The sequence below is a fragment of the Osmerus mordax genome, chromosome 24 (assembly GCF_038355195.1).
Source record: "Osmerus mordax isolate fOsmMor3 chromosome 24, fOsmMor3.pri, whole genome shotgun sequence".
NCBI lineage: Eukaryota > Metazoa > Chordata > Actinopteri > Osmeriformes > Osmeridae > Osmerus > Osmerus mordax.
Window position 1 is genome coordinate 5,708,695 of NC_090073.1, and position 21,772 is coordinate 5,730,466.

Below are 21,772 nucleotides of genomic sequence, written 5' to 3' on the forward strand. Positions count from 1 at the left end.
CCATTCACCAGCGGACGGCGGTATGAGGCCATCCAAAACCAAGCGCCTCCCCCAACCCCCCTCGGACTGCCTCCCTCCTCACTTCCTCTCCGCAAGCCGCGCCTGGGTCGGGGGCTGGCGGTCTAACAGCCCCGAAAGAAAACACCATGTAAAGAAAAGTATAAAAGGACAGACAGCGCAAATTACTAGCTTTGTTATCAGTCCCTCTAACTGTTTGTTGTCGGGACCAGGCTTCGCAGTTTGGCAGATACCGAATGGCAAAAGACGGATCACACTAGCGTTGTGAAAGGTAGGTGAAGTCTCATCGGTCGCTTCTGTGTTACGGTAGTCAACCTCTGTCATGTATTAAAACGTTGCTGAACCGTGTGTATTGTTCTGCTCAAGCACTATTTAGCTATGGGTTATTCGTTGAGTAGCCTATGCTTGTGCTGGTCATGGGGTGCGCATTTCACCTTGTCAAAAGTTGTGCAGTCTCCAGTTTTTGAATGTACTGCGTTGCAACGTGTCTCACTGTCAAACCACATGATATTAGTTTTTTTTACTCCAAGAAATCAAGGGGACGCATCTAGTTTATATATAGGCTACAGTTTATGCAGCTGTATACTGCATAAAGTGTTGAAGTTGCAATAGTCGTATGCACACTAACGTCAAGATATAGCCTACACTCATTTAGTAACTTTAGTGCAAGATGAGCAAGATCTGTTAGCAGACGACAACAGCTGTCAAAGCGGCCGAGACATAGTAGACATATCTTGGTGCCTGTCAGTACATGACTGACTAACTCAAATGTGACTGTCCCTGTAACCTACCTGTACAGCTCAAAACATTTGAGTATTGTGGTTTAGAGGGCATTTGAAGGCTTCCCATCTTGTGTTTGCTACAGTTGACCGTGAATATTAAAACACCTGACTGACCTGAAGCAGTCAGGCGTATGCTGCAACCAGGATGTGTGAGTCCGGATGCTAGGTGGTGTTTCCAGGCAGGTCAGTGTGGTGTGAATAGGCCGGATGGGGGAGGATGTGTGGGTCTTGGTGAAAGGCTGAGTCATGGCTGTGATTCCTGGCTTTGTCCTTGACCTAACCTCTGGTACTCTGTCGTCTCAGCAAGGGACACCGGGTCCAAACTCAGACCCAGGCAGTGTGTGTGTGTGTGTGTGAGTGTGTAATGGGTGCCATCTGGGGTCTCCTGCACTGGCTCAGAGAACCAGATCTCCTCTCTGTTCCTCTGGTCAAGGCCAGCCCCAGGAACCGTACACTCAGCTGGCTGCTCCAGACGGAACGTTCCGGTTCGTTTCAGCTCAGCTTTGGTGACTTTGTTATCATGGGGTAAAACCAGGGGGCAGTGGCCTGCGTCCTTGGATGGTGGCCACTTTGTTCTCGCTTCTCAGATCCACTTTGACCACCTGTAAACACAACACATTCTTTCTCTTTCTCTCCTCTTTCCTCCTTTCTCCTTATCTCCGTTTGTCTCTTTATTCTCTCTTTTGTACCCTTTCACTCTCTCTCGCTCTCTCTCGATTTCTCTCGCTCTCTCTCGCTCTCTCTCGCTTGCTCTCTCTCTTTCTGTCTCTTGCTCTCTCTCTTTCTGTCTCTCGCTCTCTCTCTTTCTGTCTCTCGCTCTCTCTCTCTCTCTCCGTCTCTCTGTGTCTCTCTCTCTCTCGCTCTCTCCCCCTCTCTCTCTCTGTCTCCCTCTCTCTCTTTCTCTCGAGCAGGTAGCAGACAGACATACCATGCAGATGAGCAATGGCGTCTCTGTGGCCTCGACCAACGGCACCCGTCAGTCTCCCAGATACGTCCCCGGCCGGGTGGCCCCCGTCCGCTCCCCCCCGCCCCTCTCCAAAGCCCCTCCCCCCCCGCCCCTGAAGCCCCCGGGCCCGCCCCCAGAGCGGAGGGCCACCTTCAGCCTGTCGGAGGAGGGCCAGCGCCAGGAGCGCGCCCAGTACCTGAGGAAGAGGAGGAACACCTTCGTCTGCTTCGGAGTCTCCATCGGAACCTTCCTCCTCTCTCTCATCCTCATCCTCAGCCTGACGGGGGGCGACGTGCTGGATGGTAAGGACAAGGTTTCAATATTTGGAAACCGGATTTCAAATGTCACACAGTTTGTGTGTGTGTGTGTGTCTGTGTGTGAGAGAGAGTTAGTAAGAGAATGAGAGAAAACAACACAAAGGCGAGGGAGAGGGAGAAAAAGGGAGATGAAGAGAGGATTAGAGAGAGGGGGATGAAGAGAGATATTCATGTCAGAGAATGAGAGAAAGTGATGTAGGAAGAGAGAGAGAGAGATGGTGAGAATGGTTGAGCTCTTTCTACCTAAACTAACAAGAGTTCCCTGAAGGGAGATGTTGACGTGAGTGTCTGTGTGTCTGACCGGTCGTGCAGAGAACTGCCCCGACCACAACCCCTCTCTGAGCAGCTGGAAGCCAGGCCACCGCCCAGACAAGGCCGCCGTCGTCCGGAAGGGAGACCTCCTCCGATTGGACGCCTCCGCCACCTTCTACTCCCTAACCATCCAATCAGGAGGTAGGATACACAAACCATCCGAGGAATGATTGTCAACAAAATGTTGTCGTCTTTTTAACCGCCCCGCTAAAAATGCACTTAGCGTTTAACCAGGAAGTGATTGGCTGCGATTTATCGTCCTGTCAGGTCAAGTGGTTTTCGCCGACAGTGCGGACGCTTCCGGAAACATCACCCTCCGGACGCGCCACATCGACATCGAGGACGGCGGCGCCCTCCACATCGGCGCCCCCAAGTGTCCCTACCGCTCCCGCGCCTCCATCGCCCTCTTCGGCCGCTCGGACGAGGCGGCGGTTGGCGAGGTGGCGGGCCTGGGCAGGAAGTTCATCGGCGTGCGCGCGGGAGGCACCCTGGAGCTCCACGGGGCGCGGCGGCCATCTTGGACCCTGCTGACCCGCGGCATCCCCGCCTCTGGCCTTGCCACGGGGGGCTACTCCTTCCAGAAGAACTTCAGCCGGGGCATCAACGTGCGCGTGGTGGACCAAGACACCGGGGCCGTGCTCCAGGTCGAGCGCTACGACACGCACGAGTTGCGCAACGACAGCCGGCGCCTCACGCAGCTGCTCCGGGCGCTGCCGGCCGGCCGCGTGGTGGCGCTCGCCGTGGGCGACTCGGCGGTGAAGAGCCTCCTGGAGGAGACCAAGAGGAGCATTCAGGAGCTGTTGGGGAGCACCTACATCCTGGACCTCAAATACAGGTAGCCGACCGCTCAGACGCACCTTTCGGACGCCGATTGGTGGAACTCTGAATGTATGCCTTGCTGGAAGCTGGAGTGGAAGCAACGTTTATGAATGGGCTGCGTGTGTGCGCGTGTGTGTGTGTGTGTGTGTGTGAACTCGCATCACAACACTACTTTTTTTTACTCCTCGGAAAGTCCGCCTTACTATTAGTAGCTGAGGGTCCCAGCCGGTTTCCGTTGAAGAAGCTGTGATCATCGGTGTGTGTGTGTTTTTGCAGCACGATCCGAGTTTGTGCGTGTAAACTCCCTCTCTCCTGTGGATCCTAGCCATGGCTTATCCCTAGTATGTGTTTACCATCGCAGCCCCCCCGCTAGCATCTCCAGTCAGCCCTGTCAGGACGAACACACAAACACACACACGTATTCCGACGTCCTCCTTCATTCCCGTGCCGACGTCCCCCCCCCCAGGACAGGAAGTACCGGGCCTCCGGCGTTTCCAGGGTTTGTGCGAAAGCGGCTGAATCAGGGCTTCTCTCCTCCGCTCTCCCTCCTCCGTCCCGGGGTCGGGAGCGCGCGGGCCTCCGCCTCCGGGGGGAGGAACCTCCGAGGGCTCGCGTTTCGCTCCAGACGTGCTCCGTGTCCGCGTGGTGGACCTGGAGGCCGCTCGTCTGTCCCACCGCAGGGCTAGAGGGACAGAACCCCAGTAGCTGCGTGCTGTGCAAACACAGGCACGCGCGCGCGCTTCTCCCCCGGCTTATGGAAGTCCTCTGTGTACTTCAGATGGGGGGGGATTTTTTGTATTTGCGGAGCCAGCCAGCCAGCCGAGGCTGGGCCCAGCAACCCCGGCCTCACGCCAGGCTCCTCCGTGTCGAGTTTCGCCTGCGGGGTTGTCGCCCCGGCAACGCTGAGGTCCCCGGTCGGCATCCAATTAAATCCAGAGTGTGACGGTTTCCATAAACGCATCATAAAGAAGAGCCAGGCTGCTATGCCTCTCCGCCACACACTGCTCTGAGTGTGTGTGAGAGAGAGAGAGGTCATGTGTGTGTCTGTGTGTGTGTGTGTGTGTGTGTGTGTGGGGGGGGGTAGGAAGGGGTGGGTGGGTATGTGTGTGACGGGGACAGAGAGTGTGTGTGTGTGTGTGTGTGTGTGAGAGACAGAGAGAGACAGAGAGAGACAGAGAGAGACAGAGAGAGACAGAGAGAGACAGAGAGAGACAGAGAGAGACAGAGAGAGACAGAGACAGAGAGACAGAGACAGAGAGAGACAGAGAGAGACAGAGAGAGACAGAGAGAGACAGAGAGTGTGTGTGTAAGTGTTCTAGAACTCTTGCAGCTCATTGTAATCCCAGTATCGTGTCAGTATGGTCATGCTGTCAAACTATCCCCAGCTCTGACGTAGGACAGCGTGGGGGGTCATGTGACTTCCCCCAGCTCTGACGTAGGACAGCGTGGGAGTCATGTGACTTTCACTGTTGAGAGACGCTGCTCTTCCTGCTGTTCCAACAGGATTCCAGCAGGAAACAGACCCAGGACTTTCTCCTGAACACACACTTATATAGTCTATATAAGTGTGTCTATATACTCTCTCTCTCTCTCTCTGTCTCTCTCTCTCTCTCTCTCACACACACACAGGTCTCTCATTAGCCTCCTACTCGCCAGTGTACCTGTCATACCTTTTCAGTGAACGTCCACGTTTTCTGGAGGGGGATTTGAACCTGTGATCTCTGGATGGGCTTGATGGGTCACCTGTGCCACTGAGCCATAGCCGTCCAGTGGGATGTCCTGATCTGTGGAGATGCTGGCTGTGTGCGTGTGAGACTGTGTGAAGGCCTCTAATGAGTGCGTGTTCCTGGACCCTCACCCAGGCACTGTCAGGGCCCCGGGCTGGTGGGGCTGGTGGGGCTGGCCCCCACACACTTCCTTTCATCTCTGGAGCGGGGCGGGTGTGTGTGTGTGTGTGTGTGTGTGTGTGTGTGTGTAGGGCGGGGTGTCCAGGGGGCTTTGACCTCTCTGGACGTCACCCTGCCCAGCCTGGGGATGAGTCTGTTAAAAGGCCGGGTGGATGACGTCGGTGTGGCCATTAAGGAAGTGATGAGAAGACAAGATAACAGAAAGTCACCTTTCTTCTTTTGTCCAACACTAACGCACGCACACACACACACACACACTGCCACTTTTGCTAATGGCAGGGTGCTTCTACAGATGGTTCCTGTTTGTGTTTCAAAGGGTAACGCAGCGGAGAGCCTCTTTTGATCTGCTCCCGTCCGTGTGGACCCTGGACGGGTCAGCTTGTTCCAGCGTGGCAGTTGGGGGGGGGGGGGGGGGGGGCTCTGGTATATATGGCAGAGAAAACGAAACATCGTCCCAGCTTCCCCTTAATGCTCGTTCAAGTTGGGCTGGGCACGTGTTGTTACAGGGACAGGGAGAGGTTTCCATCCTGAGAGCGGCTCTGACAGCGCCGTGGGCCTGGCGCCGTTTCAGACGTCACTCTAGAATGTTCTCTCAGATGTGGGGCCAGGAGCCGGATAATACAGCCAGCGAACGTCCTCGAAAGGTTACCCCGGTCTGGAAGGGTTAACGGAAGGCGGTAGGGTTCGACGGTCGTGGTTTTAAGAGGTCATGTTGATGTCCTTTTTTGGAATGTCATGTTTTATTAGGCTGGAGGGGGTAAATGGACTGAAAGGATTGTTTGTTGGTTTAGGCTTGGAAACAATGCATTCAGGCTACTGAAATCTTTCCTCACCCAGCCCTCTCCTCTCTCCTCACCCAGCCCCCTCCCCTCTCCTCACCCAGCCCTCTCCTCTCTCCTCACCCAGCCTTCTCCCCTCTCCTCACCCAGCCCTCTCCTCTCTCCTCACCCAGCCCTCTCCCCTCTCCTCACCCAGCCCTCTCCCCTCTCCTCACCCAGCCCTCTCCCCTCTCCTCACCCAGCCCTCTCCCCTCTCCTCACCCAGCCCTCTCCCCTCTCCTCACCCAGCCCTCTCCTCTCTCCTCACCCAGCCCTCTCCTCTCTCCTCACCCAGCCCTCTCCCCTCTCCTCACCCAGCCCTCTCCTCTCTCCTCACCCAGCCCTCTCCTCTCTCCTCACCCAGCCCTCTCCCCTCTCCTCACCCAGCCCTCTCCCCTCTCCTCACCCAGCCCTCTCCCCTCTCCTCACCCAGCCCTCTCCTCTCTCCTCTCTCCTCACCCAGCCCAGCCCTCTCCTCTCTCCTCACCCAGCCCAGCCCTCTCCCCTCTCCTCACCCAGCCCTCTCCCCTCTCCTCACCCAGATCCCAGCTCCCTCTCCTCTCCATCCATCTTTCCTCCCATCCGTCCACACCCCGGCCGTTTCACCAGGGAGCAGGTGTGTCTCCAGTCTGGATCCCTGGTGTGTGACAGCATGTACCCTAGTCTGATCTCAGTGCTTTGTACTCCAATATTCCACCGATTTATCTTGCACGCATACTTCCCACTTTTTCCAATGTCCACTGCACTCCCCTCCAAACACACACACACACACACACACAGGTCACACCCTTAGCTAGCCCAGCCTTAACATCTGCAAAATATTACATAAGAATGATCTGAATGTTGATACCATGTTCATACCAGCCTTTTTTTACCCAACAGCCAGGAGTAATATTGCACAATCCATACTAGAGACGGGTCAAGTCAGTTGAAGTTGCACACATGACGTTTTACCACTAGGTTGAAGAATGTCTTCACTGCCTTGTTCTAGTGCTGTAATTACTGTTTTATTATTCTATTTATTAATAGTATTTTTAGCAGACGTGGCTCTTTAGAGTGAGCTGTAAAAACTCTGAAATCTGCGTGTGGAAAGCCAGAGAGCTGTGAAGAGTGTGAGTCATTGGTTGGTTCCACTCTCGGTCTCTGCCAAGAGCCAAACAGAGGTCGTCGCCGGGTGGCCTACTGGGACCTCGTTTGCCTGTAGTTGGCCAGTGGTGAGGTGGCGATAGGCCGGTGACGTGAGTGACTTAGTGTGTCAGTGTGGTCACGGTGAACGCGTGATTAGATGGCCCCGTGAGGTCGCCACGGAGACGGTCGCCCCGCGGCACCCCCGGTCACCGTGTCACCGGGCGATGACGACACACAGAGGGACTCCTCATGGTCTGGGAGGCTGCGAGTCATCCCTGATTTTTTTTTTCTTCTCTTTTCTCTCCCTTCCTGTGCCTGCTCTCAATCCCTCCATTCTTTCTCTCGCTCTCTCTTCCCTCCTTCCTGTTTCCTCCTCGTCGGTTTGTGTACCTCCTCTCTCACTCGCCATTCCTTCTGTCCCTTCTCTTTCCTTTCTCTCTCTCTTTCTCTCTCTCTCTCATTCTCCCCTTGCCTCCCTCGTCCCCCTCTCTCCCTCTCTCTCTCTCGTGCCCAGGCAGGCGTGGGCGCTGGTGGCGGAGGTGGGCGGGGGGAACGCCTCGTGTTCGGAGGCCGTCCGGGAGCACGAGAACCACGAGACGGGCGGCCGGGCGCTGGCCCGCCGCTCCTACACCACGGCCCACGGTGTGGGCTTCTCCGTCAGCGCCTTCAGCGAGTGGAGGAACGGTGGGGCCCGCCGCACGCACACACACACAGATGCACACGGACAAACACACACACAGATGCACATGGACAAACACACACACAGATGCACATGGACAAACACACACACAGATGCACATGGACATACACACACACAGATGCACATGGACACACACACACGCACACACAGATGCATATGGACATCCACGTCATCCACACACATGTAAACACACCTCCTGATGCAGCCTGTATCCAGACAGGCCCCTCGCCTGCAGGTCTAAACAAACGGACCGCTGAACCATCTGATTAACTAAGGAACAGGCCAGCTGTGGCCCGAACACACAAGACAAACACAGCAGGTCCAGGACTTGTTTGTGTTGACGTGGAGGTGAGGAGGACAACCGCCGAGCGTGTCGACCGAACCAGATGACCCCCTCCCTCTCCCTCTCTCTCTCCTCAGGGTTTCCGATCTCGGGCTTCCAGGTGGATGCCGTGGATCAGGTGGTGCTCAACCTGCAGGATGACGTGCAAACCTGGCAACCCGGAGACCGGATTGTGGTTGCCAGTACTGATTACTCCATGCACCAGGCTGAGGAGTTTACCCTTCTGCCCTGCCCGCTCTGCACCAGTAGACAAGTCCGGATTCAGGGTGTGTGTGTGTGTGTGTGTGTGTGTGTGGGGGGGGGGAGTGTGTCTAGGTGTGTCTCCCCCTCAATTTATACTGAGGGGGAGAGTTAAGCCAACTTCTCAGTTTTATGTCCGTGTGTGTCTACACGTGAGTGTGTGTGTGTGTGTGTGAACACTGTTACTTACAGTATCATCCAGGTAATGGTGACAACGCCTCTTCAACATTATACATTTGTTTTGTCTTCCTCCTTGCCTCCCCCCTCTCCCTCCACCAGGGAGACCCCAGTATGCCCACATGGGGGAGATAGTGGAGGGGGTGGACATGAGGGCCGAAGTGGGGCTCCTCACCCGGAACATTCTCATCTATGGAGAGATGGAAAACTCCTGCTATGGAAACAACTTGTGCCAGTTCTTCAATCACGACACCTTTGGCGGACACATCAAGGTGTGTGTGTGTGAGAGAGATGTGGTGTGTATGACGTTTGTGTGAGTTTTGGTGTGCGTTTCTGTGTTTCGGTGTGTGTTTGACATTAGGTGTGAGTTTGAATGACATTTGATGTGTGCTTGTGTGAGTTTTGGTGTGTGTTTCGAACTTGAGGTGTGTGTGTGTGTGACGGCTTTGTTTAGGCTGAGCTAATTGATCGCGAGTTGCTTCTGGTGTAATCATGTTGAGTGTTTCCATACTGCCGAGGTGAAGGGTCATTAGAGCCGTCTGGCCCTGGATGAGAGACTGTATTCACTATTCACACACCACCCCAACACTACCACGCTACACACCGCTCTGACAGACACAGGGGGAATGGATGGGAGGAGGAGAGAGGCCGGGGGAAAGAAAAAGAGAAGTATGAAAGAGAGGGGAATGAGAAAGAAGGATGAGAGCAAGAGAGAGGGATGAAAGGGAGAGGGGTGAGAGGGATTGTTGAAAGCAAAGTTTAAGAATACCCCTCACTAGCCCATAACAATAATGTGCTATACTTTGAATTGTTTGAATTCACAAGTCGAACAAACTAGAACAAACATTAACCAACAGGTGTGTGTGTGTCTGAGTGTGCATGTCTGTCTGTGTGTGTGTGTGTGTGTGTGTGTGTCTACACCCATCCTTACCTCTCACACACTGATTCCTTTTGTCTCGTGATTCGCTAACATTTTTGCTGTGAATAAATAGTAATGTTTAGAGGCTCATGCACGTTCTGTGGAGAAACAAATATTAAATAACATTCCTCCTGTCTGATGTAAGAGACCCCTTTGTGCTAAACGGAAAGTTCGAATGACTCTCCAAGTGAGTGTGTGTGTGTGTTTGTGTGTGTTAGTGAGTTACGGTTAACAGTAAGGATTGGCCAAAGCTTCGTTGATGTGAACCAGATGAGGGATTAATTCAGAGTCATAGACCTCCTGGAGAGAATATCTCTGTTTTTACTGTTTGGCCTGAGTCGTTGCATGTTGTTGTTGTTTATTGTGTATATAAAATTGAGTGTCATTGCGACATAGTCCTCCTCCTGTCTTAAAAACACAGAAGTATCTTTCTCTCCGTCCCTGTCGTTTGTTTCCGCGCCATCTTGGCAGCAATTTTGCCAACAAGATTGGCAAAGTGTGTCGCAGAAAGCGTACTAAGCCTTCTCCCTCTCCTTCTCTCCCTCGCCCTTTCTCTCCCATTCCCCTTCCCTCCAATTTCCTCAATCCCTCTTCCTTCTCTTCCCCCCCCCCCGACCCCCCCCGCCCCAGGTGTTTGGGAACTTCTCGGCGGTGCACCTGTCCCAGGTGGAGCTGAGGAACCTGGGCCAGCAGAGGGAGGTGGGCCGCTACCCCCTCCACTTCCACCTCTGCGGTGACGTGGACTCCCGGGGGGGCTACCGGGAGCCCGCCTACGTCGACGGGCTGTCCATCCACCACTCCTTCTCCCGCTGCATCACCGTGCACGCCACCAACGGCCTCCTGGTGAGCCTGGGGGGGGACAGAGACAGAGACAGAGACAGAGAGATGCGGAGATAGAGAGACGGAGAGAAGAAGAGAGACAAAGAGAGAGTGTGATTGAGACAGAGACTTATGTTTACTCTGATTCAAGTCATATCAGTTGTGTTGACCTACTGTCTCACACAAACATGGGGTTTTCTGTGAGTGGTGTGTGTGTGTGTGTGTGTGTGTGTGTGTGTGTGTGTGTGTGTGTGTGTGTGTGTGTGTGTGTGTGTGTGTGTGTGTGTGTGTGTGTGTGTGTGTGTGTGTGTGTGTGTGTGTGTGTGTGTGTGTGTGTGTGTGTGTGTGTGTGTGTGTGTGTAGACATATGCCTGTATGCGTGTGTACAATATGTTTGGGGGTTTCTTGATGAATGCAGTCGACGTCACTCTGTGACCCGTCTATCTAGAGGTCGACACAACAAACTCATCCCTCTGCTCCGTCGAGGAAATGAAACGACATTCAGATTACATTGTTCCCGACTGTTTTCCTGGTTCACTTGTCATTCGACAAACAACGGCTTAAGTGCCTCATAAGGAAACCAAGAAGTCATAAAAAGTATTTTATTTCTCAGACGAGGACAGTAAACTAGGTTCTGTTCTACTTTATTTCGCTTTGGATGAAAACATGAACAAAATGTCCGAACAAACGTTCCCTCTAACTCTTCTTCTCACTTTCCTCCGGCGTTCCTGTATCGTTTCCCTCCTCGTCTCCGGAACGTCCCCCCCCTCCCCCCAGGTGAAGGACACGGTGGGCTTCGACACGCTGGGCCACTGCTTCTTCCTGGAGGACGGGATAGAGCAGAGGAACACCTTCTACCACAACCTGGGTCTCCTGACGCGGCCGGGGACCCTGCTGCCCACCGACCGCAACGACACCGTGTGCCTCGCCCTCCGAGACCGCGTGTTCCAGAACTACGTCCCGTCACCAAGCACCGAGTGCAAGTAAGAGAGAGAGGGGGGGGGGGGGGGGGGGTCTAGTGAACGGGGGGGATGGAAGGAGAGGCGGGGAGAGAGAGGATCAGAGAGAGGGGGAGAGGGAGTCGGTTTAAAAGAGAGAGCAAACGAGTCTGAGGGAAAAAAAAGGAGTCAGAGAAAGAGAGAGAGTCTGAAAAAAGACTCGGAAGAAACGGAGAGTTGGAGTGGGAGAAGGAGTCGGGAGATCGCGTGTTAAAGAACTACACTCCCAGACTCAGCACAGAGTGCAATCAAGATCGACAGAGGAGACACACCTAAACGGGGGGAGGGGGGAAGAGGCAGGGAGGTAGGGAATGTTCTAGGGAGAGAAGTAGCCCGAGGGAGAGAGATAGGCATGGAGGGTAAACGAGAGGAAGAGAGGGAGAGAATGTGCCGGGGAGGGGGGGAGGGGGGGGGGGAAGGAGCAGATAAGATATGCCGTGATGAAATTGTTGTCAGGAACTGACCAGTCCCATACTGATAAGTAAGAAAGGCCACATTTCATAGCTGTCTGTCTGGACCTATCAGACCCTGGGGGCCACATTAGCAGGAAGCGCCTCAACTCCAGGTCCCCAGCAGAGTGAGGAGAGATTAGCAACAGGGAGATAGTGGAGGAGTTCTCCTTGCTAGAACAACACCACGCTGGGATGTGTGTGTGTGTGTGTGTGTTGTATAAAAAGGCTGAAAGAGAGTCTGTGAGGGGAGCAGAGCCAGACTGCTTTCCAAGGGTTGTGTGTGTGTGTGTGCATACTTGTGTGCGTGCGTGTGTGTATTGGCAGGCCTGTCCTAGTGGAAGGTTTATGTTGGAGTAGGGAGTGATCAAGGATAACAGGAGTCCGTGTTCCTGATTCTTCCTACCGTCCTCTCCCAGAGCCTGATATCGACCATCAGATATGTCTGGAGCACTCCTAATACCCTCTCCTGTGTGTGTGCGTGTGTGATGCACACGTGTGTGTGTTTTCTTATTGCGTGTCCCAGGGCAGTGTCTACCTTCTGGATTGCCAACCCCAACAACAACCTCATAAGCAACGCTGCAGCGGGTTCCCAGGTAAGACTGCAATACCCCCCCCCCCCCCCCCCCCCCCCCCCCCGGAGTGTCTGAACACAGTCTGGTGGCTGGAGGGAGGGGTGGTGGTGGGGGTTACAGCGGACATGACTCATAAGAGGGTGATCCCTCTGTGAGGGGTTGGGATTAGACGTTCCCTACAAGGAGATGAGCGTGATTCTAACCTCCCCGCCTCTCATCCCCTGCTTTCACCCACACAAACACTGCTGATCCTCCGCTGGGCTGGGCTGGGGTCAGGTGGGGGGTGATGTGGGGAGGTGGGGGGAGGGGGGGCGTGCATGGGTGTTGGCTGTGTGTGTTGGCTAAACACTGTGTTTTTCATCTAGATTGTTGTTGAGATGCTTTGAATCGTGAGCGGAGCCCTGTGTGTGTTGTGTTTGTGTGTGTGTGTTCTCACCTCTGGTCCTCTCTCTCCCCGTCCTGGCTCCAGGATGCTGGGATCTGGTACGTGTTCCACAGCTCGCCCACGGGGGACTCCCACGGCCTGGTCCCTGACACCCGGCCGGAGCTCACCCCCCTGGGGGTGTTCTTCAACAACCGCGTCCACTCCAACTTCAAGGTACCCCCCCTCTACCCTACACCCTCCCTCCATCCCCTCCTACCACCTCCCTCCCCCCTCACCTAAACTACAACTTCCCTCCCCCCTACCCTAGAACCTCCCCTGTATCTCCCCCTGGCTCTTCTGTCTTACTCAGCACTATAGTCTAGTGTAATAATCAATAATAATTAATAAATCATTAAACGGTTTAGAATGTGTGCATATATACAGTATGATCACACCTATACAGGAAAGTAGCCACACCAGAAAATCTGAAACACACACACATTCTTAGACATGTACACACACATGCATACATACAGTATATACACATTCATACGCATGCCACCATACAGTCACACAGTCACACAGACCTATTTAAACATGTACACACCCCGTCGACATTCTCACACACACAATAGAGCTCTGTTGCCGTGGCTCTAGAGGTTAGGTGGACTGTGAGGTCTTTGTCCAGGCTGACCACAAGAACCTCTCGCAGAGACACTCAGAAACCTGCCTTATACGGTGGCTGTACTGTGTTTGTATTACTCACTGTATATACAGGCATATTCAAACACACACACACACGCGCGCGCACTCAAACAAACACGCACACGCATATATTCAAACGCACACGCATACTCACACGCACTCACGCATCCATAGCTCTGACTGTTGCTGTCGTCTCCCCCCCCGTCCCCCCACTTCCCCCCCTCTCCAGGCCGGCCTGTTCATTGATAAAGGTGTGAAGACCACCAAGGCCTCCGCTGCCGACCCTAGGGAGTACCTGTGTCTGGACAACAACGCCAGGTCAGTGGATGCCTTTTGTACGTGACATGGTATATGGCATATCACGGAAATGTCATGTGATGTATGTAGTCTGCAGTAGCAGAGGCTCGAGTCTGCAGTAGCAGGCTCTAGTCTACAGTAGGATAGTCAGACTGGTTTGGAGGATGATGTGTGTGTGTGTGGAGGCTCTGTCAGGTTTCTGTTTACAGAGAAAACAAGGCTCCATAGATAGTTTCCACTCTGTAGCTCTCACTCCAAATACAAACCTCGGACAGATGGAAAAAAGCTTAGGCCGCCCCCTCGACTTCTGCCCCAAGAGAGTGTGTGTGTGTGTGTGTGTGCATTGGGTTTTTTGAGGTTTTGTGTTTTGTTAGTCGGGGGGTACAGTATGTGACAGAGTGCTATGTGTGTATGAGAGAGAACGCATGCATAATCTTGTCTCTGTGTGTGTGTGTGTGTGTTTGTGTGTGTGTTGGGGAGAGGAAGTGTGTGCACATATCTTGTCTTGTGTTATTATTGCACATGGCTGTTTGCCAGGCCACCAACTCTGGTCGTGCCATCTCAGGTTCCGTCCTCACCAGAATGCCGACCCCAGCCAGCCCCGAGTGGCGGCCCTCATCGACACCCTCATCTCCTTCAAGAACAACGACCTCGGAGCCTGGATACGTGGCGGTGACATCATCATCCAAAACTCTGGGTTAGTGAGTCAGAGCTGTGATGTCATCAGTGTGAGCCCACTAATGTGTTGTGTAGTTTCTGGGAATAGTTTTTTTTTTATCAGTACACAGTACAATGTTTGTTTTAATAAACAAAACATTGATATCCACAGTATACATATCCATTTTGAAGCAAAGTGTGTATATATAGATACATTTTTACATTTACCTGTACATACCATTAACATTTGTTCAGGTAGTGTTCAAAATGTTTACTATGTTTAGTTAAACCAGTATGGTTAATCATACTTTCTCTACTGAACCTGATCTGTTCTCTTGCAGATTTGCGGACAATGGCGTTGGACTGGCCTTTGCCAGGTAAGCACTTTCATGTCGGTGTAGTAAATACAGACCACCGAAATACTGGTACAGCACTGCACTTCTGATCCTCTGATCTTCTGTTGGACTTTCTATGTGCCCCTATGGGTACCTGGCTAATGTGCGTATGTCGAATGAGTCCATGTCGAATGCTGTGTGTGTGTAATGCTCTCCCTGAGTATACTCTTGCTTCTCCTGCTCAGTGTCACGTTTCCGTTCTAAATCTCTGGGATAAGAATGGTACATGTAGGATGTATCTGACATCTCTCTCTCCCCCTTCCCAGTGATGGAAGCTACCCCAAGGACGAGGGCTCCAGCCAGGAGGTAACCCAGTCCCTGTTTGTGGGCGAGAGCCGGAACCGAGGAACCATGGGAGGACAGAACAAGTACTCGGGCCTGGGAGCCGTGGACGGCAAGATGAGAACACTGCCACGGAACAAGTGAGGAGGGAGGGGAGGGAGGGGGGGGGGGAGGGAGGGTTAGGGATGGGGGGGGGGAGGGAGGGTTAGGGAGGAGAAAGAGGAGAGGGGGAAAAGAAGGGAAGGAAGGAGAGGGGGGAACGGAGGAGATGGGAGAGGGAGGCAGGAGGGGGAGGGTAATAAATACTGAGAAGACTGTTCGAGGATAGTGTAATTGTGAAAGAGGAAGTATGAGTAAATCCTCTCCAGTAAATCTATCTCAGAAACATGACAGCTTCTCTTATTTCTCAATACCGCACGTCTGGTTTGTCGCAGCCATAATCCACTCAGTCAGTCAGATTCCAACCAATTATAAGTAGCAAATAGGCCAGATCACTGCAGCTGTATCAGGTCTGGGCCAAGGGTTTTAGGACCCAACGCCCTTCTCAGCTCTCGCTGGACTGCCTTCGTCACCGTGGGAACAGCTAATTGCTGCCTGCTCTCAAGTCTCGTCTCCACACCCTTTCTTGTGACCACCGCCGCTGTTTAACAAGAACATCTTATTTATTGTGTGTAGCCTGGGAAGAGCTATCTCTCTGTGCTTGTTGTGTTTTGATAATCTGAGGTCAGCGGATTTATCAGTTCCCTGGGAAAGAAAAACTTTGAGATAACATAAAAAGGGCTAAGTACTGGACATTCAGCGTTGGGCCAATTTAAACTCTGAACCTCAAAGTTTATACAAGAAATGTGATAAAAGACTGCTTGTAAAACAAAGTCTGTTATAATCCGTCAATTTCTGAGTCGTGACGTGAAAGCCTTTTACTTGAGGCTGTGCGTCTTAGTGATAGTATCTCCCCTGGTAATGACCCCCTCCTCTTTCCTCAGGACCTTCCCCATCCGAGGGTTCCAGATATACGATGGCCCGGTGCGTGTGACCAGGAGCACTTTCCGGAGCTACGTTCCCACGTCGGAGCGCTTCACCAGCGCCGTGGGCTTCAACCTGAAGAACACCTGGCAGCTGACGCCACGCAACAACCTGTCCCAGCTCAGCTTCCATTCCACCGTCAGTACCAGATCACAACACTAGATCACATCCCACCGTCAGTACCAGATCACAACACTAGATCACATCCCACCGTCAGTACCAGATCACAACACTAGATCACATCCCACCGTCAGTACCAGATCACAACACTAGATCACATCCCACCGTCAGTACCAGATCACAACACTAGATCACATCCCACCGTCAGTACCAGATCCCAACAGTAGATCACATCCCACCTTCAGTACCAGATCCCAACACTAGATCACATCCCACCGTCAGTACCAGATCACAACAGTAATAATAAGCTAAGAACCTAAACCATCACCTCTATCATCTTAGGTGACACCCGTTTCCTTTGTCCCTCTTTCTATCTCTTCATGGCTCCCTAGTTCCTAGAAACTGCTCTGTCGACCCGCTCCTATGTGTGTAATCCGTCCGAGGGTGCTTCTGAGGACACCATTTGCACGCTGTCTGTTTGACGTGTGCCCTGAATCCCCCCTCATTCCCCCCGGGTGGAGCTTGTCTGCTTTTGCTGCCACTTGAGCTCATGTCGACAACTTTGTGTTCCTGTGTGCTGGGGAGGAGACAGACTGTTTCCCAACTCCCCCCCCCCCCCCCCCCCTCTCTGTGTGGATTTGTTTCTGTTTGGGTGTCTATTTGTGTATCTGTATTAGTGTGTGCGTCTTTGTGGTTGCGTGTATTGGTGTGTATTTCCACCTAACGGCTTGGTCCAATCTGTTCGTCACTCCCCCTCTGCCCTGGATCACAGCGAGCGTTGGCATCTACAGGCCTTAGAGGTGTTAGCGGGGGACCCCACCAAGAGAGCGCTAGCATCATTTACAGTAGGGCTGGAGCGCCCTCTAGTGTCAGGGAAAGGAAGAACACGTCACTGTTGACGGTTCCAGCTGCTGTTTAAGGGCCATGCTCAGGCTTTTTCTAGACCTGCAGCCTATCTGTACAGATATTAGTCTTCTTTCTATGGCTCTAGGATGTGACAGTCTAGAGCGTGATAGTGCCACTGGATGTGACAACTGACATGACATAAACATGACAACTGAACGTGACAGCCAGACGCCATGGTCGCAGACTAATGGTATAGATCAGTGGTTCCCAACCCTGGTCCTCAGGGACCCCCTGTCCTGCATGTTTTAGATGTTTCCCTGCTCCAACACACTTGATTCAAATGAATGGGTCGTTATCCAGCTTTGCAGAAGCCTGCTTATGACCATTCATTTGAATCAGGTGTGTTGGAGCAGGGAAACATCTAAAACATGCAGGACAGGTGTCCCTGAGGAACAGGGTTGGGAACCACTGGTAGAGATGACCCCATTCTCTCTCATATCTGGCACACTTACCATCTGCACTTTTAGTATGTCCCTTTGGAGCAATAGATGTCAACGCGTGATTTAATGTGAGAGGGTTAGTAACTTGCTGTCTCCCCAGGTGGGTCTGAGGGCGTTCTTCGGGCGACCGGGGCAGTGGTTCGAGGAGAACGACATGGACGGGGATAAGAACTCGATCTTCCACGACGTGGACGGCTCCGTGACGGGGTACGGCGACACGTACGTGGGCCGGGCAGACAACTACCTGATCCGCCACCCGGACTGCGTCAACATCTCCCTGTGGAACGGCGTGGTGTGCAGCGGGGCCTACGCACAGGTGAGGGGGTGAGGAAAAAGTGTGGGGTTAGGGGATGTATGTGGGGCTGAAGGTTCTGTAACTACCGAGTGAATGAGTGACTCCCTCGCTTTCCCTAATTCTCTCCCCCCTTGCTCCTGTCTCTCTTTACATTACATTTACATTATTTAGTCATTTAGCAGATGCTCTGATCCAGAGCGACTTACAGTAAGTACAGGGACATTCTCCCAGAGGCAAGTAGGGTGAAGTAAGGACACAACGTCATTTGACACGGCCGGGAATCGAACCAACAACCTTCAGATTCATAGCCTGACTCCCTAACCACTCAGCCATCTGACTCCCTCCTCCCTTCTCTCTCCTCCCCCCCCAGGTGTACATCCAGACGCAGGGCTCCTCCGGCCTGGGCCTGTCCATCAGCCGAGACGAGTACCCGGCCGCCCCGCTGCTCCTGCGGGGCATCAACAGCCAGGGGGCGCTGTCCCAGCAGTACCAGCCCGTCCTCATGATGAGCAAGAGCTACACGCTGCACTGGAGCGGCCCCGCGCCCCGAGAGATCGTCCTCTCCCTCATCAACTTCAACCAGTGAGTGGGCGTCACACTCTGTGCGCGTGTGGATTTGATGGTGTGTGAGTGTGTCCGTGTTTAACCGTGTGTGTTGGTGCCGTCTCTCCCAGAGGAGACTGGGTCCTGGTGGGGCTGTGTTACCCGTCGGACACCACCTTCCAAATCATGGCCGACATCAACGACCGGCAGAGCAACACCTTCGATGACATCACCGACTACGGGCCGAGCTTCTCTCTGGCAGACCTGGAGAAGAGGCCCAACGACAGGAAGTACTTCTTTGACCGTGGCGTCGGGTGAGACTGCGCTAGAATCCCACGTTGCCTCGCCTCGGACTCGGCCTTGCTGTGGTGGACAGTTATGTGTTGAAGTCGTTCGCTCCCGGCTGTTCAGGCTGTCGAGTGTAGAATCGCTCAGGCTCTCTTCACCTCTCTTTAGTATTAACCTGCTTTCCCTCTCTCTCTCTTTTTCTTCTTCTCTTTCTCCTCTTTCCCTCTCTCCTGTGTTCTCTCTCTCTCTCTCCCCATCTCTCCCTCTCTCCAGGTTGCTGTGGCTCTACCTGCGGGCGCGTCACGGCCGGGAGGGCCACAGCTACTGCTCGGCGAGGGGCTGTGAGAGGGTGAAGGTCATGGCCACCACCTCCACCAGGCAGACCTGCAACTGCACGGCCAAGGCCTACCCCAAGTACAGCAAGACGCCCTCGGCGGTGGTGCCCATGCCCAGGGTCAACATCCAGACCTGCACTGACTGTGGGGCCTCTCAGGTAGGGCTCGACACTGGGGGTCTGGGTGAGGGGGGAGGGTCTGGTCTCTGCTTGACAGCAGCTGGAGTCAAGAGTCTCAGTGAGATTGATACTGATTAATGCATTCCTCCGTATGGTGCCCTGTGTGTGTGTGTTCTATCCTCCAGCTGGTGTTCTCCAGTGACCCGTGGAACTCTTACCTCCACACCCAGATCAAGTCTCTGAGCAGCCAGGAGGAGCAGGGAGGGGACTCTCAGGCCTTCATCACGGTGAGGACCCTCCCCCCACCTCCTCGTACCCCCCACAGCACCTTCCCTCAGAACCCTGGTGTCATATCTGTTATGTATCCTGATGCCTTTTTCTTTACCGCCTCCTCTACTCCGCCCTCCCAGGTGGAGGGAGACATCTCCCCCCTCTCCCAGGCAGGCTTCCTCCTGGTCACAGTGGACGCCTGCCTGGGCAAGGTCACCAAGAAGACTCCCTTCTCCAAAATGGACGCCAAAATGGAACAGTATTTGAGAACAGGCATACCAAAGAGGTAAGGGGGAGGTTAGACTGAAGGGGAGGGGGTTAGAATGGTGACAGGGTGCTGGTGTGTTTGGTCAGTGATGATGGGTGAGTCTCAATAAATATGTGTTTATTGTTGCTCTTGCCCAGGTCAATAGTACTGCTGGGGTCACGAGGTCGCCCCGAAGGATTGGACGGTGTCGCACCGTATCTGGTCCCCCTGGGAATGGCCAAGGCTGCTGATCTGCATAGGAAAGGTTGGTGTGACTCTCAACCTGTTCCCCTGAACAGGTCCAGTACTGTAACTGTGTGGCTGTTCTTCTGCATTGCTCCAGGACTAACATGTTTCTCTTTTATCTTTTTTCTTCTCCCCACCCCCACTCCACCGCTCTCTGTGTCTCCCTCCCAGAGAGCCTGGTGTTCTGGGGCTTCCAGGGCGGCCCTACCCGGGTTCCGTGGGTTTCTCTGTTGTCCAGCCAGGGTGAGGAGGCTGTGGGGCTGCAGGAGCTCTACATCCCCCTGGGCCTGGAGGCCTACGGCTGCCCCCAGGCTGGGCGAACCCCACGCAGAGACGTGGAGCTCCTCAGGGCGGCCACAGGGCGACAGTGAAAAGCTTCCAGCACCCAGACCACAACACAACCAACCAGCGAACGAATGTGAACTGTTTGAACTTTTAATTTATTAACGACGGCATAGATGTTTACTGATCCGAATGGTATTTTATTGAGACTGGACGAGGATGGAGTCTTTTGAAAGAGTTTGTGCTGTGTGATTGAGTGCGTGGATGTGTTTGTTTACATGGGAATGTATGTGTTTGTGTGTGTGTGTGTGTGTTGCCTGGGGAGGATCCATTGAGGCTCCAAATAATGCACTTTCCAAGGCGCAAATAGTTCTTTGATGTCCTACTTTGACTTTTAGAAAAAAGTAAATATGCCATAAAGTTACTAAACCCCCCCCAAAGAAAGTCTTACCTCAACATACTGTAAGAGGGGCAGCAGCTGAAATGAGACGAGCCAAATCAAAACTGTCGACAAAGAGTCTCTCTGCTCCATTGAGATCCCGGGCTTCTTAAGACACCTACCACAACAAAGAGGCCGGACTGACACCAAAATGATTCTTCATCGTAACCTACACGTTCCTTTCTGCGTCTGTTATCTTTGGGTCGCGGGTCGTGAGCGTGCCTCTTAGCATTTCTACTCAGTGACTGGATAAAAAAAAAAACTGGATTGAAGAAACCTTCTTAAGAGCAACCTCGTGTGTAATGTGTTTCTTGTCGTATTTATTTCTTCCATCTCCTCTCTGTCGGTCTTTGGGGACGTGTGCGACAAATGTACGTTGTTTCATTCGTTTTCGCTTTTCCAAAGCCCTTTCAGTTGTTGCTCAATTGTTGTTCAACGTGTTGTTTTAATGACCTTTCGATGCCAAATGTAAGTGTTTTACAAGCTTTGAGAGCAAGTGCTGTCAGGGGGAAGGTGTTGTTGATAGATACAGCCGTGGAGTGGACCATGTCCAGACCAGAACCAGGCTGTGCCTCAAAGGTGGGCCTTCTGGAAGTGTTGTGAGCTGGGCTCTCCCACTGGACCATGACCACTCCCTCTGCTGGATGTGCAATCTTGTCAGAGAACCTGTTGACGAGGTGTGTACCTGCCTTTAACCACTGAACTGTGTTTATACGGAGACACATTTTGCCTCTGTGCCTATTTTCTCAATTAGTGCTTTTTTTTTTATACAAAAAGCGATTTTACTTCAATTAGAAATGAGTTTTTTTTTGTGCAAATTTGTTGTCCGAGGCTGTTGTGTGTTTGTATTTACTGTGTGAGGAGTGCCTTTATTTTGCAGTGTTCGGTTTTGTATTTGTGAAATGTGGAATCACTAAACAGAAGGGTTTCAATATCTAATCACGTTCCTGCTTTGGAAACTCAAATTCCTCAGTGCTCTCTTTATAGTGCAAAGTGATTAAAAACATTTGTAAGTTGTGTTAATACTGTGTGTCGGGTCATCATGGTTACACTATACCTGTCTACTCTTACTAAATCCTCAACACACCTTTATCACAGATTGTATTCAGTCATACATCATTACAAACAATTATTATGTTTAACATCTGAATCCCCATTACTGTTGTCACTTTCCTTTTCTGTTGTGGTCAAGTGATAGTTCAGACACAAACACGTAATGACCCAGGCCTCTGTCAAACCATTCTCAGAATAT

General features: G+C 52.8%; 1 protein-coding gene across 3 annotated transcripts; it reads left to right on the forward strand.

The window, feature by feature from the left end:
• The first annotated feature begins 135 nt into the window (after positions 1-135).
• cemip2 (cell migration inducing hyaluronidase 2) lies at positions 136-21,537 on the forward strand. Of its 3 annotated transcripts, none has more exons than XM_067228252.1 (24): positions 136-289; positions 1,709-2,048; positions 2,376-2,516; positions 2,643-3,210; positions 7,562-7,731; positions 8,168-8,356; positions 8,610-8,779; positions 10,057-10,269; positions 11,023-11,228; positions 12,219-12,288; positions 12,737-12,865; positions 13,566-13,654; positions 14,199-14,330; positions 14,632-14,667; positions 14,952-15,107; positions 15,951-16,128; positions 17,557-17,772; positions 18,122-18,333; positions 18,426-18,608; positions 18,856-19,075; positions 19,222-19,323; positions 19,447-19,592; positions 19,712-19,818; positions 19,971-21,537. In XM_067228252.1, exons 2-24 carry the CDS (start codon positions 1,730-1,732, stop codon positions 20,168-20,170), a joined length of 4,152 nt encoding a protein of 1,383 aa, XP_067084353.1. In that variant the 5' UTR covers positions 136-289; positions 1,709-1,729; the 3' UTR covers positions 20,171-21,537. The 3 variants fall into 3 exon arrangements, with proteins under 3 accessions (XP_067084353.1, XP_067084354.1, XP_067084355.1); XM_067228253.1 differs by having other exon boundaries at positions 1,712-2,048; XM_067228254.1 differs by lacking the exon at positions 136-289 and adding an exon at positions 940-983 and having other exon boundaries at positions 1,716-2,048.
• The last annotated feature ends 235 nt before the right edge of the window (positions 21,538-21,772 follow it).

What these genes read in the sequence shown, in the direction of transcription:
- cemip2 (XM_067228252.1), top strand. Translation starts at nt 1,730, where the DNA reads ATGCAGATGAGCAATGGCGTCTCTGTGGCCTCGACCAACGGCACCCGT. An exon ending in ACGCCACCAACGGCCTCCTG is followed by an intron (nt 10,270 to 11,022) that starts GTGAGCCTGGGG and finishes CCCTCCCCCCAG; the next exon opens with GTGAAGGACACGGTGGGCTT. An exon ending in AGCTCAGCTTCCATTCCACC is followed by an intron (nt 16,129 to 17,556) that starts GTCAGTACCAGA and finishes CTGTCTCCCCAG; the next exon opens with GTGGGTCTGAGGGCGTTCTT.